At 37.9% G+C, this 15,000-nt stretch overlaps 1 protein-coding gene across 8 annotated transcripts in view; it reads right to left on the bottom strand.

Annotated features, from left to right (window-relative positions):
- Positions 1-9,903, bottom strand: part of pip5k1ba (phosphatidylinositol-4-phosphate 5-kinase, type I, beta a) — a 10,762-nt gene extending 859 nt beyond the window's left edge. The window contains exons 1-16 of one of the 8 annotated variants that reach the window (XM_085926843.1): positions 9,796-9,903; positions 9,440-9,706; positions 9,304-9,361; positions 7,156-7,350; positions 6,504-6,634; positions 6,302-6,419; positions 5,712-5,864; positions 5,164-5,460; positions 3,207-3,388; positions 2,780-2,860; positions 2,646-2,694; positions 2,482-2,566; positions 2,255-2,386; positions 1,996-2,080; positions 1,702-1,798; positions 1,234-1,516 (exon numbers count right to left, since the gene is read on the bottom strand). In XM_085926843.1, the coding sequence (XP_085782969.1) occupies positions 1,234-1,516; positions 1,702-1,798; positions 1,996-2,080; positions 2,255-2,386; positions 2,482-2,566; positions 2,646-2,694; positions 2,780-2,860; positions 3,207-3,388; positions 5,164-5,460; positions 5,712-5,864; positions 6,302-6,419; positions 6,504-6,634; positions 7,156-7,227 (1,765 nt within the window). In that variant the 5' untranslated portion in view covers positions 7,228-7,350; positions 9,304-9,361; positions 9,440-9,706; positions 9,796-9,903. Of the gene's footprint in view, positions 1-1,233; positions 1,517-1,695; positions 1,799-1,995; positions 2,081-2,161; positions 2,387-2,481; positions 2,567-2,645; positions 2,695-2,779; positions 2,861-3,206; positions 3,389-5,163; positions 5,461-5,711; positions 5,865-6,301; positions 6,420-6,503; positions 6,635-7,155; positions 7,351-9,303; positions 9,362-9,439; positions 9,756-9,777 lie in introns of those variants that run through there. The other 7 variants (XM_085926845.1, XM_085926844.1, XM_085926846.1 and 4 more) reach the window with 7 other exon arrangements.
- Between the last annotated feature and the right edge of the window lie 5,097 nt (positions 9,904-15,000).

Raw genomic sequence — 15,000 nt, forward strand, 5'->3', positions numbered from 1 at the left:
GTCACAGTTTACTCTAAAGCTTTGGTACCTCACCCGAACCTAAATTTCTCTTCTGCCGTTCTCCGTCCAACAGTTCCAATCACCTGTGTCCGTGCTTGTATGTACACCATGTGTTTTGAGTAAAAGTGTAATGGTCCGTGGGGGAAGCTAAAATGAGAGCGTGCAACCAATTTGATGTCTAGCTCTGCAATTTTGTCTGCACCCTTCTGATCTTATTCAGTGAGTCTGACTAACTTTGTTCACATTTGTGAATAAAAAGAAGGAAACTGAGATCTGAAACTTGGATAATACAAAGATGGATGTAAATATAAAATCTTTGACTATATATTTAAACAGTGCAAATAACCTGTCCTTCAATACTGTATACCTTGACCCTAACTTATTTTATGCACACATACGCATCTGTTACCATTACATTTGATTTGAGGAGTCTATATTCATTTTGTTATCCATGAATAAAAAGGCTTCCCACACCAGTGTGTTAAGCAGTTCTTTACGTAGTTAATTAATTTGCTTTTTAATGTCACTATTTTACATCAATAGCGTTTGAGAGAAGATTACCCCAATGTCTCCAAGCTTTCCACATTGCTTGGGAAGCGGCCTGACAAACAGCTCCATATAAGCCTGAATGAGGATTTAGTAGTTATGTAAGAGAAGTAGTGGCAAAAAACTCAACTCAGGGAACTTGGAGTTGATCTGACACATTACTGAGTGGAAGCAGAGGTTCCAAGCTCATCAGTTCAACTGCCAAGATTTAAGAAAGTGGAAAAGCACCCAGTAAAAGGGAAATTCCCAAGAAAGATTTTATGCTTGGAAGAAACTCAAGGATTAAGTTGCTATATAGCGCTCTCTATCGTCTGGCGCCTGAAATAAAAACATGCTCTTAAAATAGGATGGTAAGCTACTGTTCGTTAACCAATACCAAACCAACCAAGCCAGCATCTATAGCCCATTACAATAAATCATCATATATTCTTAAAATACGAATTTTTATATTGAGTTGCTTAATTGTTGTTTATCAAGCGATTGTAAAAGAACCAACTGTAAATTATTTCATTTTATAAATAAGCATGATCAGGTTTGCAAATTGGCAAAAACTTGTAGGCATTACTTTTTCCAATTAAAAAAAGCCATATGTTGTATTGTAATAAACAATAATGTTCATTTTAATTATTTTAAATTAAACAAGTAACACACACATACAATGCCACACACCCATGCATAATATAGTACCTGTATGTTCTGTGTGTGTCTCACAATTTGCTTGCATTTTACTCTGAGGATCTTCAACTGTCTCTTTTTCCTGCTCTGTGTCCTCTCTCTGAAAGCCAGTGACTCCCAAGTCCTTTGGTTCTCCCTCAGTGGTGCGCTCAACTTGCTTCTGTTCAGCTTTCTCAACATCATCATTTGGCTCTTTGTCAATTTCTGCCTCATCGTTATTTGTCTTTCCGGTGCAGAAATAGGGGGGCTCATGTGATGTTTGCAAGCTGACCTGTAATTGGTCATTACCTGAGCCCTAAGTACACATTATGTCATTTTCAGTCGACAGCAAGAGCAAAATGCATGAAAGATAATGAAGTAATCAAATTCATTATAGACAAAAAGATCAACTTTTTTTTACTGCTTAAAATTTCAAACTAAGCTGAGCATCCTTTTGAGAAAAAGTGAAAAAGTCAAGCATGCAGGTATTGTATTTCATACCAAGTAGGCATCCAGTTCAGAGTCTGACTGGCTTCTGCTGAGGGGCGGCAGAGGATCATCCAATGCGAGTGTTGAACTGGAGGCACGTCTGTGCTCACTGCAGTAGAAATGAACACTGGTCAAACAATATTTTGGTCACGCTGTGATCGTTATTCAAACTAAGGTCGAACCGGACTATATTCAAAGCTATTGACAAAGTCCAGTTTTTAGATGATGATCTTTTTTTCCACTTAATCAAATAAGAGCAATGTCTTTTATTTGTAGTTTATGAACGACAAAGGGCGCCATGTATACCTGTTATGAAGTTGCTCTTCTTCTGCAGACTTGAACGTAACAGCAGATTTTTGAAGAACATCTGGTTGATTGGATGAACTGCAAACTGATGGAGAGAGCCAACATATCCATCAATAAAAGTTGAGTTATTTTAGTCATGTTATCTTGTTAGGAGAAAAAAAAAAACCTCAATAAGGACACAACGGAGAGAAGAGTGTTGTTGGTGTTCCACTTTTATATTTTTTTATTTATTTACCATCTAGGTTCTTTTTTTATTTACCATCTAGGTTCTCCATGCTTTGTGCTTTCTTCGTCTCCAATTCCTCCTTTTGAGAAGAAAGCAACTCCTGTGAGGCTGACTTAACTGCATAAAAAGAATTCTTCTTCCTTTTGGAAGATATTCGTCTCAAAGCTGTTGAACAAAACAGTGCAGGTGTGTTTAAGAAAAGCAAATTCTTTACCGTACGATGGCTGAGTAAGACAATCATGATAGCAAGAACAACTCACGATGGATGCGTTTGAACACGACTGAGCTCATGAATTTCAGAAATCGGTTTGCATAGAAATTGGGCCTGTGAACTGACACGGTGTCCTGAAAAGTAAAGAAACCTGTCAGTCCCTTCCTGTCACCCCCCTACCAATCTCCAAGGTAGTGATGTGATGACACGAACCCCATCATGTAAAAGAGATTTCCAGGAATGTTCCACCTTCTTAATGAACCTGACAATAAAAATGGATTTGTATTACACTATCCACATGGAAAATACCAAACACGGTATTGATAGTGAGTTTATGAGATGTGAACCTGTAGGACTGAAGGATGTCAATAATTCCTAAAAAGATGAGCAGGTGTTCATCTCTATGTTTAGCTGGAATTCCACCAAATCTAAAATGAACATATTTGCATAATTAATCCACATAATTTAAATGCAGCAAACAAGAGTTTCTTAGGTTAGATTCAGTAGAACCTCGATTTAATGGACTAATTAGGGGAAGGGCGTGTCCATTAGTCAATTGTCGTTGACATCAAAGTCCTTTTTTTGTAAACCAAAACTACTCAATATGGTATTTTTTCCAGTGCCTAAAAATGGCCAGTATAGTAGAACATTATTGTGAATAAATGAATGCAAGTTAAATTGTTTTAATTTTTTTAATTTAATTTTGGTCCCTTAAATTGAGGTTCCTCCATATGTCTTTTTTTTTAGAACCAGAATTATAAAAGATTTCCTCACGTGTCATCGTCTGCCACTGGTTCTGGATCTTTCACAGTGCCCTGGATGGATTCGAGAGCAGTGGAGTAGAGAACTCTCTGCTTCCTGCTGTCACGTCTGCTCTCTCTGCTCGACACCTTGCGGTTTAAAACATGAATTCCCAGCAGGAGGCTGTAGTCCATGATTTTGAAGCTTTCTAGAACCTAATAAGAAGAGCAAATAGCAGTTGAATTCTATATTTTCTTTCATTTTCATCTGAAATTGACGAGAAGGACAGCAAGGCAAATTAGTGGTTGGCCCATGTGTCTCACATTTCTGAATTTCAGGTTTTAAAACTCGGCTCCGGCCTTCCTAAGTGGAGTTGGCATGATCACCCCGTGCTACTTTTGTGAATATTTTTAGTAAGCTGAGATAGACTCCTGTCATCATAATGAGGACAAGAAAATAGATGAAAAAAGAGAGATGGGATCTTAGGTTGATTCTACTGGAGAGAGTTTACAGTCTTTCCAGAATTGACTTGACTTTATGAATTCATGCTTGCAGTGGAGCCAAAAAGGCCCCACTGAAAAAAACAGCAGAACTTTACAATAACAACAATTTAAAAAAAAAGTTAAATATTAAATATTTCAAAAAAGCAAGACATGTTTTTCAAAGCAACGGTCATGGAAAAAGTTCTGGGCATGGGCATGAAAAAAGTGTCAGTTCTGGTGGCCATGTTGTTTTGCTTGTTTAGAAATGTCTAAATTACGTGAGTCTGTGAACAATACATGACTGGCAGATTTTTAGAATGTTCCTCTCAGGTCCAAATTAAGGGGACTTACTATGCAACAAGATACCAAAGTACAGTTTTGTACAACAAGCCTCAAACAATTCAGCCAGATCATAATGTCACAAAGAATTCCTGTACTTGAAAACAAAGCCTTCCTTGAGCTGAGAAGTGTTACCCAACAATGAGGTCAGATGAGCCAAGTTCTGCAGCACAGTCAACCCTGCTCATATAACTAATGTTCTACCAGGTCTTAATCCTCTAAGCAACATCTGAATTACAACTAACTACGCCATTTAATGAGATCCAATTTTACCGTATACTAATTAACGCTTCAGCTTAGTTTGAGTACCGTATTTTCCGGACTATAAGGCGCACCTAAAAACCTATAATGTTTTCAAAAGCCGATAGTGCGCCTTATATTCCGGTGCGCCTTATATATGGACCAAATTCCTCAATTTAAACTGACCCGAAGCATTGTGTCATGAAATCAATCATAAGTGGCCCGCTGAAGACTATGAATCCATCCATCCATTTTCTGAGCCGCTTTGTCCCCACGGGGGTCGCCGGCGTGCTGGAGCCTATCCCAGCCGTCATCTGGCAGTAGGCGGGGGACACCCTGAACCGGTTGCCAGGCAATCGCAGGGCACACAGAGACGAACAACCATCCGCACTCGCACTCACACCAAGGGGCAATCAGAAGTGCTCAATTTGCCTACCAAGCATGTTTTGGGGATGTGGGAGGAAACCGGAGTGCCCGGAGAAAACCCACGCGGGCTCGGGGAGAACATGCAAACTCCACACAGGGAGGGCCGGAGGTGGAATCGAACCCGCACCCTAACTGTGAGGCGGACGTGCTACCCAGTGCCCCACCGAACCGCCAAGACTATGAATCCTGAATCAAAAAGACTATGGATCATTATTTTGTGATTATAAAGTAATATTTTGCGTCTGAAGTTGAAATAAAAACGATAAAATGGAGAATGATTTGATTTGGATTAAAAATCTGACATGATGCATTAATGGTGCGCCTTATAGTCCGGTGCACCTTATATAAGGACAAAGTTTTAAAATGGGGGCATTCATTGAAGGTGCACCTTACAGTCCGGTGCACCTTATCGTCCAAAAAATACGGTAACTGTTGAGAAATGCCATGTGAACGCACAATAACTTTAGGTTAAATAAATGAATACAAATTTTATCGTAACATACCCGGCAGTCTCTCTGCAGGGTTTTCATCAGGGCGTTGTGGGTCTCTGCATCAAAGCACAAGCCTTCATGCATCTCTTGGAAATCCAAGTCTTTGAATGTAGGTGATGACTTTAAGCGTTCTTTGCGTGAAGCACGACGTTTGTATGAGGAGCCCTTCAGGTCATACTTGTAGTGCATATTCATGGCACGAGGCAGCACATTATTCATCACCACCACACGGACTGTTATGCCGCCACACTGGATGCAGTAAAGGCCATAGAACTTGGGAAGCAAAGTTCTCGGGTTTTGGTTCAGGTTCTACAGAAGTGAAGCAAACGTTTTGGAAATGTAATTAAAGACATGATGGATGTTTTCAACTTAATAATAATATACAATATTAGAGTATCCAACTGTGAATACACTGTATGGATAAATGTTTCTCCATCCATCCATCCATCCATCCATCCATCCATCCATCCATCCATCCATCCATCCATCCATCCATCCATCCATCCATCCATCCATCCATCCATCCATCCATCCATCCATCCATCCATCCATCCATCTACCATGTAGTAGCCAGGTAGCAGTTTCTGCAGAAACTCCGCCTCCTTTGGTTGCACAGTCTTGATTATGAACTCATCATCACTGGTAAGGTAAAACCATGAACTGCTGGCACCAGGGTTGGACAGCTCAATAAGTGGCTCATTACAGATGGAGTACTGAAAATCACAATGATGCAATAAGTAGCTTGATCCAACCAATAATACATCACAAAACTACTTGCATATATCATGTGTCACTTATGCACATAAAAAAATGTCATCAAAACTTCCAGCAGCAGTTTACATCAGAACATCCCTCCACAGTAGATTACAGTACAATTTTTTTTTGAGAAATGTATTTCCTGTTTTGCAAATTTCAATCTGAGGGATGTGCCTAAGTGACTGAGCAAATCTGCAGTGAAGATTGAGAACATTAAGGCACTTGAGTCAGAGAGCCTGATCGAGACCCTGTTTAGGGGCAATAAATTACAACACTCCTAAAAAATTACAAAACATTGCAGAATATACTCCATGTTTTACCACTTTGCAACATTTTGTATGCTCACCCTTGGATCAGGGTAATGAAATTAATCCAATTGTATCCCAAAACTTACCAGATAGTCATCTGGTTTGATGCCAAAGAGTTCCCGAAAGTAGCGGAATGCCAGCGGTGCATATGTTTTTAGACGGAAGTCAGGAAAGTGATGAGCAGGAGTCATGTTGCTGCCCGCACTGGAGAATAAAACAACATTGAATTATGAATAAATACAAATGAATTATTCCTGGATTTGTTGCTATGAGTTGAAATTGAAGTACCTTGGCAAGAAGACACTCTCAACTACGGAGAAATCTTGCATGAGAACATCTCTGTCAGGTTTGGAGCTAAGGTTTCCTACAGCATAACCAATGGCCAGCTGGATGGCTCCTTTCAGGGCAGCTGGTGTGGGCTGGGAGAAAACAAAAACAAAAAACAAAAACAATGCTAGGATGGCATAAGGTAATTAGTTTGAATTTAAATGACTTTTTATTCATTGCCGGTAGAAGGTGAGTCACAATGTCAAAATAACTTATTATTGTTATTAACATATTTTATAAAGCATTATGTCAGATTAATTAATTTTTTTTTTTTGTAAATACAATTTGACGATTTAAGTGTTACTGGCAAAAACAGGACGCTCCATTTTTCCCATAAACAGATTAATGGTATGGAAGGACTGGAATCTTGTGCCAGTCTATTTGATTGTGCTGATTTTGAACAAACCTTCCTATTGATATACCGTAACAAGATCAAATATTGATTGGCTTACTTCAAGAATAATTTTCAGGTGATGAATTTTATTTCTTTATTTTTAGGTCCCTGTAAATATCACAACCATTAAAACTATTTTAGAATGGCTAAACAAGATGCAAACCGAGTTTAGCGAACACATTCTACAGTCCACAACAAATGTCACAATCATGAACTTACCTTTTTGTGATCTTTTGGCACTTTGGAGGCATGGCTTCCTTTCCCTGAACTGATTGTGCTGCTGGTTGACATCTTTCAACGAGACAGAACTCGACAAGGAGGAAGTATGGACAAGGTACACCAGGTTCCCCTTTAATGTCAATCACGCCTTGAATGGAAATTACCAGAACTGCATTTTCCCCAGGTAAAACACTCCTGTAATGAGACAAAGAGTCACATAGTGTAGAATATTCTCTCTTTATGCCCAGTAAACTTTTTTTTTTTTTAACCCTACATAGCTTACAAAATTGCGCTGAGGTTTCGGTCTAGAGAACAGCTTTCTGCACTCTGAAGGTCCTTCAGTGTTTGCGCGTGTCTTTAGCTGACGAATCCGTCACAAAAACCCTTGATCCCACTTAAGAAGGATTGGCAAAAAAATGTTGCTTACCCAATCCCCACGTTTTATATAACAGAGGAAACATAATGTTTAGAAAATATTCATCAATTTCCTCAGAAGCAAGAATATAACGTGGCAACAACTAAGAAATATTCATATTATATGCCCTAATAATGGATAATTACTACCTTCGATTTTGTCTGGATGAATATGTGTTGTTCCATTTTGGACCACAAAGTGCCCTTAAAAATAAATATATTAAATGGTGTACATTTGTGCTGTTTAAGCTAAAATCCAATTTATGTTATTGAACGCACAAGCAATGATATATCTTTAATGTCTCACAAGAATTAAGTACAAAAATCATAAAAGTTTACTTAAAGCATTTTATACCCAAATAAATGGCAACAACAATGACTGTGTGGCCAGCAATTGTAAATTTAGAAGAAATCCACTAAGTATAAATCATATATATAATATTGTAAATGGTAGTCATTTCCTCTAAAAATGCGTTACCAGTTTTTTAATGCAACATAATAATAAATAATTGTTTGAGAAAGTATTGTTTGAACTAATGTATTTGAAGATGAAGAGGTGAAGAGGAAATGGCGGTAGCAAATAAACCAAGATGACGATAGATGAGCAGCAACACAGGAAACCTCAAAATCTATATTTCTCATAAACAGAACGTCACGGCAACCAGAGTCAGAAAAGAAATGCAAGAAATCACACGCTACATAACGCACAACGAGCTGTTCATGAGAAGTGAACAAAAACAGTGAGTTACAGTTATAAAGGAAGACCAGGAACGTTACGGTATGTGATTGTTTTGGCATGACTGCTGACACCAGATAAAGTTCATGAAACTGAGTACGTAAATGATAAGAAGTGCATGATCAAAGGAGAAACAACATAAAAAAAAGAGTCTGGAGTGACCAAAAAGATATGGGGACTTTTATTTTCAGGATTAAAAAAATAAATAAATCCTGTTTCATAAGGATCATTAGCCTTTTTCACATGGGTGGAGCAGTTACAGGGTTAGTATTGTTTGTACAGATTAGAAGCAGATTGCAATGACTAGTTTGAACACCCTGTGACAATTCATTTTAGCTTTCCTCTCAGCAAACACACACTGAGTGACATAATGGTATGAACTAAAATGACAAAGTAAGGGGGTAAGGGGGGCTTGAGTGTGATCTGATTAGTGAAAGGAATGTGTAGGTATGTGACAAAAATGGACTTCTTTTTGTGGTTGATTGCACACATAACATAATGGACCTGTTATATATATATATATATATACATCCAATTTGTTTGTCACAAGTTGGTCACTGTTTATAAACATGTTTGGAGGATATCATTTCAAATTCAACCTGTTCTCACAGTAACTTCCTGTAATTTTCAAAAATTATGTTGGTTACTTTTGACTATTTTAGTGACTCATTTGATCATTTTCATACAGATTTTCATGGGAAAACACAAGTGCAGGTAATATGTTTGTAAAGTGCGGTGAATGCTGAGCAAAAATGTATGTACAATATTTTTTTTTTGTCACCCACACAGTTTTGTTTGACAAGTACTGTAATGCGGATAATCTGTTCCTTATGATGTTGGTGAAAGGCAGTGGCGTTTATTTCCTCTTGCTACACTTAAGTCAAAGTATCTTCCTGATGGCTGACAGCCAATGATTAACATTTCTAACATGAATTTCAACAACAATCTTAAGTAAAAGTGTCTCCTCATTGTTGAGAATTTGCTGAAAGCTTTCTTACCTCAAGAGGCATTCTTTATTGAAGGGAATCAGATGAGGTCAGACCAAACCAACTCTGCCTGTGTTGAGAAGCCAAATACAGCAATAACTTCCTCATCACTTCCTTCCTTTCACTCTCTTTGTCTTTCTCCACCTACCTGTTATACTTCTTGGGCCCGACTGGGTGTCAGTGAAAAGTCAAAGATTTCAAATCCTTCTCTCAAGCTCCCGTTTTATTGTCCATGCATTTCTTTAGCTTTGATCCTTGTCGGTGTCATGAAGAACGTGGTGTGCAGTACGCAGGATACCTCACTGGATCACCTGGCTAATAATAGTCAGACAACCATTTATACTCACCTTACAACGTACAAGCAATTAGTCGTTAATGATCCTAACAAACATGTTTTTTGGAATGTGGGAGGAATCTGTAACAGCAACCCAAACACAAGTCCAAGTTGACAGAGATTCGGACATGGAAACTTGCAAAGACACTCACCCACTGTTTTATCCTTACTTTAATTTTCTGCAGGGCTTGTCCTCATTACGGACACGAGTGAGCTGCAGCCTATCCCAGCGGAGTTTGGGCAAGAGGCCAATTTACTTTGACCTGGGCGTGAGCGACAGTTTTGTTAGGATGTCGAGCACGGGTAACCAATGATGGTGCTCACTTTCTTACATAACCAATGATATGAACAAAGGTTCTCATATTGTTACATCATATATGTAGTAAGAAACCTTGTCTTCTGGAAAGCACTAACTAACTATAATAGAGGTTCAAAGGGCCTAAATTAAAGCCCAACAGTAGGTCAAATTTCAAATCCATTTCTGACCTCAAGAGGGGGCTCTTACAGCATAAGCACAGCCACCATTTGGTCCATTTTGATAGTCTTTCCCGGGGACAATAAGGCACAGTAAACGTTTACCAGGGTATAGTCAAAATTGGCTCTTATATAAGACGTCTGTTTGTAAAATTTATGGTAGCACTAAAATTCACCCCCTAAAAGAATCTGTAGTGATAAAAGGTCTTTTTGTGATGATTTTTGCCACTTATTGACATGCCCACTTTTGGTGTGTTTGTATACAGGATATGGTTACTGTAGTGTGATTGGTGTATCTTTTTTTTTTTTTTTTACTAAGACACAGTTGTTGCACGGACTGGAAGCATGATGTCCCTCAGGGTCAGGTAAGGGTTGAACATTTTCTGTGACAATCACTGAGGTGAGAAATTGGGATGATTGACAGATTAATGATATGCATTTGTGGAGCAGTCATGGAGCGTCAATTATCACTGATTAGCTGTAGAGACAATTTATTCACCACTATAGCGATTTAATTTGATTTAGCGCTAAGGCTCAAATTGGTAATGATTGAACAGCCGAAGAAATCGCTATATACATGCTGGAGGTGGTCTTTACTTGAATTATAGTGCAACCTAGCAAAACCACGGATAGGAAACTTCATCAAACAATGGGAAAATATAAATTGCTGTCAAGAATGATTATATTCCATGATAAAGAGTTATGCACTTCAGGTGTTACAAATAATCTTGGTGCTGAAAAAGGTCAGAGTGACACAACAGCCTAGCTCAAGTGACCATGAAGAAGTCTCATCTAACGCACACTGCTGCCGCATCCACATGTGCCTCAAGAATGTTATAAGTTAGAGGAGGAAACATTCACTTTGTATCATTCTGAAAAAAAAAAAAAACCTCTCCTTAAGCAAGGTGCATGGATGCGTGTTTCTTATCTTAGTGATGAATAACAGGGAATCTCGACTAAGTTCTTCCTTAGTACATGGAAGAATGGCAAACAGGATGAGTGAGACGGTGAGAGATTTTGTAAATGGAAAATATTTGAGACTGATTGTTATCTGTAATTTATCAACTAGCTCAGCGTTACCTCATTATATGTATGTGCACAATCTAAGATCCAATTGAAAGATGAACCAACCAGTGTGTGTCTGTTGATATTGTTGCATTAATTATACCAAACAAAATATTCTAATAAAAAAAAAACGTTATTATTTATTTGGTTGAATTTTGCAACATTGCCAGTCTATTTAAAAGTAGGAATATATTATAGTTGTAAAGGCAGAACCTTGATGCATCATACAATGACCATACTAGAGTGATTTCATCGGTACATAATGTGGTCCACCGTGATTTCCATTTTAATTTTTTGGGTCACCTGGGCCACTGACACTGAAATGTGGCAATGACAGGCGCACTAATGACATTAGTGAAATATATGCACCGGTAATATACATCAGTAGATAATGTTAAGTTACAATCTGTTGTTCTTAGCAAAGCGATACATAATAAATCAATCGTGAAACATGGAGCTATCAATACAACTGTAGAATACTTAGTGTTGACATTAACACATGGGTTTTCCTTTTCGTGTGCCATCTGAAGGCACCTTAAGGTGCTGTTTTGCCTTGGAACTGATGTCAGAGAAGATTCATTAGGATCTACTGACCTCTAAAGTCATAAAGTGGAACTGCAGTCATAAACAACTACAGGCTGAATAATAATAAATCAATAAAAATGGCAAATTGGAGGCACAAGTTTAGTTGTATTGACATATAATATATTATAAGTGTATGTTGCAATAGATGGTTGTAAATTACCTTTAGTAATGACATCAAGTTGAGACTGATTTGGACGCGTGTGCATTTTTCAACTCTTGACACCAAACCAATCACATGTTTAGGAGCGACACAATTCCACTTAAAGATTTACTAAAGGTGTTGAAAGGTGGTGAACAGCGGCATGTAGTAGTTCACATAGAGGTAGATTCAGTCAATCCCCCATTTGCAACAGCTCTGAACGACTGATGCTAAGACCAGTGTAAAGTCGAGCTCTCACCCAAAGTCAGAGATAGAAACATAGCAAGGGATTGGATATGACAGAAAGGAAAATGATGCTTTAATTTTATTTCTCCCCCCCCCCCCCCCCTTCCAAATAAAAGTCGACGATTCATTTTATTGACTGTCAGCCAAAGGTCAGACTTGGAATTCTATGCCTGATTTCCGGAAAATTAAGAGACAATTTACAAGAAGAGAAAACCAAGAGCTCACAATGGAGCCAATAAGAACTGAGATTTTGCTGCAATATAAAAAATGGATGAATTCTGTCAACGATGAGAACCAGAGAACAGCCATTTGAATGAAGACCAATTCAAATCTTCATGTCCAAAGAATGACACAAAGAGCTGAAATAACCAATTTGGAACAACACAACATTTGAAATGGATGAAATTGCTTCATAAACGTAGTCTTTTATTTATTTATTTTTTTGACTAACCCAGAAAATTCTTTTTTTTAGAATGATGTCATTCTGACAAGTATAATGATGATGTTTTTGGTTTTTTTCCTCCTATTTTTCTCATTAAATATTAAAAGATGTGTTCAAGATTGAAGATGGAGAAGCATTATATCGCCTAAAAAAATGGCATTCTGCCCTCACCTACAGTACGTTACCATTTACTTTATGATTCTGGACGTAAGTTACATATGCCTGGCCATCTAATACATTGTCTCTCATTTGCCATACTTCATTTGGCCACTAATGGAGCCAGTAAGTCTCTGCAAAGTATTGTAATGGCAACACAATAACTGCATTTATCTTCTTAATACAATATTTTGATATATCATCTGATGAACAGTATTATTGTCAACGGTTGGGCTCTGGATTGACGTTATGGGTAAAAAAAATCACTTTGTATTTGAGCCAAGATCTGTGGTAATGAAGAGAACGTGGATGTCAGGGCCTGAACTCATGCGCTTACTTGCTGTCTCCAAGGTAACAATTAAGACTGGCCCCTAATGGAGGAGCAGCACACTTTTACTTTCAGGCTGTAGGAAATCATCTGTCATGCTAACCTTTTACATTTGGAACAGCAATGCAAGTTTTAATCAGCATTATTCAAATTTTCACTGCTAGTAGGACAAATGAAAATTAACATTTTCAAAACCTGTTTATGTTTCTTGTGTTTCATAATTATATATAAATGACATATATATATATATGTATATATATATATATATATTGCAGACATATTTTCATAAGCAATTCATCTGGTGCATTTTGCAGAACGGATTTTCTTTCCTCCTAGACATTCTTGGGTTTCCATCGATTGCAGCATGAAAATCAAATTGCAGACACTTGAAATTTGCTTATGCATACTCCATTATCATGAATATATCCAATTTCATTTGTTCTCTTAAGCCTCGTCCAAAAAGGATTAACATTACCGAAGAGGAAGAGAATGTCATTTTTACTGCGCTTCTTTATAATTTATCTCATTGTTCCGGACACAGCTTTTAACCATGTGGAAATAACACGTTACGGTCTGTCATACACATGGGCAGTCAACGGCTCTGAGAGAAGCTTTAGACAGACACAGAGATTCTCCATCTGATTCACACCACACTTGACATAAAATAATATATCAATTCAGTAATCAATTATTATATGTTTTTATCACTTTCAATCAGAATAAATCATAGATCAAATCGCAGGGGAAAATAAGTCTTATAATGGAGCTGGATTGCCTCCATAAAAAGCAAAACGCATCATAAAATTTGTTTCTGACTCAAGGGAAGATCTCAGGAGGGAATTACGTTGTCTTCATTAAGTTTTGAAGCATTAATTTGACGGTGATTTATTCTTGCCTGGTTATTATGGTTGAGTGACATGACAGTACATTGCACCTTGGACATAAGGACCCACAAAATCTCACAATCAAGCAAATAAGAAAATCCCATGAAACTGAATGAAAATTATACATTAAACCTTTGTGATGAGTGATTTTTTTTCATCTGTGTCACCACCTTGAGGCGGAAAATAGAACAACCGCCCACATTCTTTGGAGTTTTGCATTCATTCTTGTATTTCTTAAAGGTAGTTTGAAGGCTTGACCTGCTGCAGGTAAATAAGTTTCTTCTTACTCCATGCCTATTACTATCAGTAATAGGTAATGAAAGGAGCCATTTGATTGGCGGGGAAACAAGTTGGCAGTGTTTGAGGACTTGCCTGTAAATTCCTGATATACTGTAAGCTTTAGATAAACCACAAAATTATCGACAGTAAAGAGAGAATTTTGTAACGCTGATGTTTCAGGAGGTAGAATGGCCTTTTTGAATTGGAGGGTTATCAGTTAGATCGTGCACATCCTTAGTGATCATGTTGAGCGTCCTTGAGCTCAATGAGCCGCTACGTGCTCCTGATGGTGCAGTTGGCGTCTTGCATGGCAGCCTGTGCCATCAGTGTGTGACTGAATGGTCATTGAGATGGATGTAAATATAGTAGACTCTGCAAAGTCATTCAAAAGGAAGCCAAAAAACACTGGTCTGGAAAACCTGTTGAAGCAGAACTTCTACAAACAAGCAAATGTCTTAAGTTGAAAAGGCTTCAGAGTAAAGAATCGAAACTCTACACAATGAGACAAATCATTCCGAATGACCTGCAAATACAGACACTCAAGTTACAACAAGTGAATGAAAAGAGAAGTTAGACTCAGTTCAAGTTACACACAGAAAATCCAATAAACACAATACATTATATACAAGTGAGTTTCTTTCCACTCAGCAATGTCATTGGATCAGTAGAGAGTATTTGCAATTCCAGAAGTAGAACGTGTGCATCCACCTAAAAAGTACCTGAGGGGAAAATAATACATTCAAACTTGAGGTTTACCTATTTGATAGCTATCACACC

The sequence above is a fragment of the Syngnathus leptorhynchus genome, chromosome 12, assembly GCF_054491065.1.
Source record: "Syngnathus leptorhynchus isolate UIUO chromosome 12, UIUO_Slep, whole genome shotgun sequence".
NCBI classification, from domain to species: domain Eukaryota; kingdom Metazoa; phylum Chordata; class Actinopteri; order Syngnathiformes; family Syngnathidae; genus Syngnathus; species Syngnathus leptorhynchus.